We start from the raw sequence: 4931 nt of genomic DNA, 5'->3' as shown, positions 1-4931 counted from the left end.
GAACCTATAAGGTAGGTCCTATTGTATTACCATTTTATGGATGAAGAAGCTGAACATGGGTTACATCACGTGTCCTAAGCTATGCAGGGCACTGTCAGCAGGAAGCCCTCCTGGAATCCAGGCTGCCTGGGGTCAGATCCTGTGTATTTGCCACCTGTTCATGTGTCTCCACAGTATACTATTATATTTTTGCAAGTGAGGAAATATTGATTTTTTTGTTGTTTTTTACATGGCAGTAAGAGGTAAGAGAAGTGGTACTTGAATCTGCTAGGATATTCGAAATGAAAGGATTTGCATCTGCAAAATCAGTGGCTGTCTTAGAAGTTTGTTGGAGGTCAGACTGAGCTGGCTACTTCATGGTGTCAGGCACAGTTAACGCTTATTTCTGCACCACTCATTTCTCTCCAGGCACAAGTGCTTCCCTGTGCCGGGGTGTCATGGAAGGGCTGCTGACAAGATGCAGAGCACTGCCCGCCCTGGCCACCTGCAACCACCAGCTTTCTGGGTATATCCCCCATAGGTTTCTCCACTGTGCCCCAGGGAGAGGGAAGCGCTTGGTACTTTCCCACATGTTCCAGCCCCAAAACCTTCGGGAAGACCAGGTGCTCCCCCTGGAGGGCAGATCTGGAGACCTGACCTGTAAGAGCCAGCGGCTGATGCTGCAGGTGGGCCTGATCCACCCAGCTAGCTCCGGCTGTTACCACCTGCTGCCTTATACCGTTCGTGCCATGGAGAAGCTGGTGCGGGTGATAGACCAGGAGATGCAGGCCATTGGTGGGCAGAAGGTCAACATGCCCAGCCTCAGCCCAGCAGAGCTCTGGCGAGCCACCAACCGGTGGGACTTGATGGGGAAGGAGCTCCTAAGACTTAGAGACAGACACGGCAAGGAATACTGCTTAGGACCAACTCACGAGGAAGCCATTACTGCCCTGGTCGCTTCCCAGAAGACACTGTCCTACAAGCAGCTCCCGTTCCTGCTGTACCAGGTGACAAGGAAGTTTCGAGATGAACCCAGGCCCCGCTTTGGTCTTCTCCGTGGCCGAGAGTTTTACATGAAGGACATGTACACCTTTGACTCCTCCCCAGAGGCCGCCCAGCAGACCTACAGCCTGGTGTGTGATGCCTACAGCAGCCTGTTTGACAGGCTGGGGTTGCAGTGCGTCAAGGTCCAGGCAGACGTGGGCAGCATCGGGGGCACAATGTCTCACGAGTTCCAGCTACCAGTGGAGATTGGAGAGGACCGGTTTGCTGTCTGTCCCAACTGCAGCTTCTCGGCCAACATGGAGACACTAGACTTGTCAAAAATGAACTGCCCTTCTTGCCAGGGACCACTGACAGAAACCAAAGGCATTGAGGTGGGGCACACATTTTACCTGGGCACCAAGTACTCCGCCATTTTCAATGCCCAATTTATTAACGCCCATGGCAAACCATCTCTGGCTGAAATGGGGTGCTATGGCTTAGGTGTGACTCGGATCTTGGCTGCTGCCATTGAGGTTCTCTCTACAGAAGACTGCATTCGCTGGCCTGGCCTCCTGGCTCCCTACCAAGTCTGCCTCATCCCCCCGAAGAAGGGCAGTAAGGAGGAGGCGGCTGCAGAGCTCACAGGGCACCTGTACGACCACATCTCAGAGGCAGTGCCGCAGCTTCGTGGGGAGATCCTACTGGATGACAGGACCCATCTGACCATTGGAAACAGGCTGAAAGACGCCAACAAATTAGGCTACCCCTTTGTGATCATTGTCGGCAAGAGGGCCTTGGAAGACCCTGTCCGTTTTGAGGTTTGGTGCCAGAACACCAGTGAGGTGGCCTTCCTCACCAAAGAAGGAGTCATGGAATTACTGAGCCAGGTGCAGGTTATCTAAATGCCCCTAGCCCACCCCGCCTCATGTTGCAGCCTTTCCTGCACTCCTTTCTGGGGCTGGTCTCCAGAAACAGGGCAGCTCATGGATGATGAGCATGTTATTAGGGAAACCAATTTTTATTCAGTCATTTGTTCAAACTATTTGTATTTAAAGTCATTAACTTGGTCCCTTTCTCTGGACTAGCCATGCTGCCACATACCATTCCTTTTATACCTCAGTGTGGAAGCTTCTATTAGGAATCAGGGAGGCAAGAAAGAGCAGACTTCTGGTCTTGTCCCTGAGGTGAGTCACTTCCCTTCTCTCAGCTGTTTCCCATGCATAGAGTGGGAGTGGCTGATGGCTGAGGGTCCATAGTCTGACTGCAGACCGTTTGCTGCATACAGTCTAGAGAGTAGGCCCACCAGCCCCCCTCCACTTGAACATGTTCTCTCCCCTACTGGAGCCTCAGTTTCCCCATCTGTGACATGAGAAAATGGAACTAGATATGTAAAGTCCTTAACAGCTCTCTGTCACTGGCTGGTTCCACGAGAGGTTCATGACAGATCTGGTTCCTCTGATTCTCCTTAGTCTAAGCTACACAGAATGTTGCTATAACCAGCTAATGGCCCCAATAGATCTGGCTCTATTGAGGTGGCTGTGCACTGAGATCATGTTGTATCAATTGAATAAAGTCAAACTATTGGGTTGAGCCTCACACGTTTATTTGAATCAGTGGTAACATATGCCATCTTAATTGTGTAGTAGTACCTTGTCATGAGAGTCTTCTTTCCTTTCTTTTTCTACTGTGTCTACACTCCATTCCAAAAGGGAAAAATGGATATCTGGGAAAGTGTGTTTTAAACTGTTTCTTCCGCCCGGCCGGGCATGATTCAGCACTTGAGCATCGACCTAGGATCCAGGAGATTGCAGTTCGATTCCCAGTCAGGGCACATGCCTGGGTTGTGGGCTCGATCCCCAGTCGGGAGCGTGCAAGAGGCAGCTGATTAGTGACAACTCTCTTATCATTGATGTTTTTCTCTCTCTTTCTCCCCCTCTCCCTTCCTCTCTCTGAAATCAATAAAGATATATTAATAAATAAACTGTTTCTTCCCACAAATATCAGAGATAGCAGGCTTCGGGTACCACTGTGACCTTGTCCTCAGTGCAGAGTTGGATACTAGAGCCACGACAGGGGTGAATACTAAGGTCTCTGCCTGAATTATGTGGAAACTAGGAGCAGACTTGAGCCACTACTACAGTGCTCCTGCTCACCAGATTAGGGTCTTGATATGTACAAATGGAACAAGAATCTGACAAGGGCAAGCTCAAAGCCACCACCTCCTGAAAATATACCTGATGATTCCTGGAAGTGGTTTTTGCTCTGGCTCCCCAGCACTCTCCTGATTAGCCCTAATGGTGTTCCTTCTTGTTCGGGGCCACATAGCTCCTTGTTCGGTGGGCCATCCTCGAGTAGTTGATGGTCAGCTCCCTGAGGCCAGGGTCCTAGGCAGATTCCAAGTGCATTGCAGTTCTTGTCTTGGCCAGCGCCAGCTGTTCCACCTGCCACACAACTTCCCAGCAGCTTGTTACTGCTAGGGTAACCCACCCCAAGTACACACCATCAGGTTCCCTAATTAAAGCATATGTCAAGCCCTAATGACTCCCAGGCCTACCACAGAGCTCAGGCCCGGCATTTAGGCCAGGAGATGCGGATTTTGACAGCAAACCTAGCAAGGCTGGATTTTGAAGCACGGGACCTTATCCTTGGCTGCACATTGGAATTACCTGGGTCCCACTCAGAGGGTTCTGCTTAATGGGGTAGGGTGTGGCCAGGTGTCGGGAATTTTAAAACTCCTGGATGATTCTAACGTGCAGAGTCCACTGAGAGCTCCTGGTGGGCGGGTAGCTGCCTTCTCTGAGCCCAGTTTGTAGTTGAGCGTTGTTTTGAGTAATTTTGGTTCACTATCAGACTGATGTGAGCTCACTGCTTTTAATGGTCTGGTTTTTTATTTGTTGAGGGCCTGCCATGTGCCGCTGTGCTGTGAGGCCCTTTTATACACTGTCTTCAGACCTTGAAACTGCAGGGGAAGTGCTATTACTCCCAATGTACCAATGAGCAAAACTGAAGTTTAAGCAACTTAACTCAAGGATGTACAGCTCTTAAGTATCAGAGCTAGAACCCAAGTATTGACCAAAGCCTGTGCCCCTCCACTATACCGCATGGTCTCTGCCTGCATAAAAGTGACTTCTGTAAATACAGCTGAATTATGCATGTCTATCTAATCAAGTTAACCTAAAATAGATGAGAAATTAGAATTCGTGCAAATGGGCACATATATATGTATATTTAAATTTGTGCTCTATAATCTTATGTGTGGAAGGCTAGACAAATGTAAGCACTTTTTAAAAACAGTTGATTTTAAACTCTTGTAAATGTGAGAGTTATAGAATGATTTGAGGTTGATGTAGAATCATGGAACTTTAGAGCGGGAGGAGCACTTGGAGCCTGCCTCTCCTATCCTCACTTCACAGATGGGAAACAGGCCTGGAGTGGGAATTCACCTGCCACATACCATCTTGATTTGCAAATGGCCTGATTGCTGGCCAGGTGCTACATCCCCTAAATTAGGCTACTCCCAGTTGATCTTACTGTATTAAAAGAGAGGTCTGGCTGGATCAGCCTTTGAGCTACAAAAGCCTCATAGGTATGAAACAGATACCCATGCTCTACTTTCCAACGTAGACTAATACCAGGAGTGCAGTGGTTTGTCCAAGGTCAAGTTGGACTGAAACCTAGGTGTCCTGATTTCTAAGCCAGTGTTTCTTCTAGTAGCCAGGGCAGTGTAATTTGGTTGAAAGATCCAAAGAGACATAATCCAAGATCCGCCTCTAGGACCTTAGACTTGCCCTTTGTGTTTTTCAGATTCTTCATCTGTAAAATGCTCTCATGATAATGGTACCCACCCTCCCAGTACTGTCTGGAGGTTGGCTGAAATTACTTATATGAAATGCTTAACCCTTAGTGTGTTCTCAGGAAACACTTCCCTCATACCAGATGACTTAGGAAATGCCCCCAATGGGAGCTCA

At 48.8% G+C, this 4931-nt stretch overlaps 1 protein-coding gene across 1 annotated transcript; it reads left to right on the top strand.

Moving 5' to 3' along the window:
• The first annotated feature begins 341 nt into the window (after window positions 1-341).
• Window positions 342-2552, top strand: PARS2 (prolyl-tRNA synthetase 2, mitochondrial). Its single transcript, XM_016204529.2, has one exon. It carries the CDS (start codon window positions 357-359, stop codon window positions 1863-1865), a length of 1509 nt encoding a protein of 502 aa, XP_016060015.2. The 5' UTR covers window positions 342-356; the 3' UTR covers window positions 1866-2552.
• Window positions 2553-4931: the final 2379 nt, after the last annotated feature.

This window comes from Miniopterus natalensis, chromosome 9, assembly GCF_054644295.1.
Source record: "Miniopterus natalensis isolate mMinNat1 chromosome 9, mMinNat1.hap1, whole genome shotgun sequence".
Taxonomy (NCBI): Eukaryota; Metazoa; Chordata; class Mammalia; order Chiroptera; family Miniopteridae; genus Miniopterus; species Miniopterus natalensis.
Note: the sequence above shows the minus strand (reverse complement) of the source record. Positions and strands in the feature narration are given on the sequence as shown.

What these genes read in the sequence shown, in the direction of transcription:
- PARS2 (XM_016204529.2), top strand. Translation starts at nt 357, where the DNA reads ATGGTGTCAGGCACAGTTAACGCTTATTTCTGCACCACTCATTTCTCT.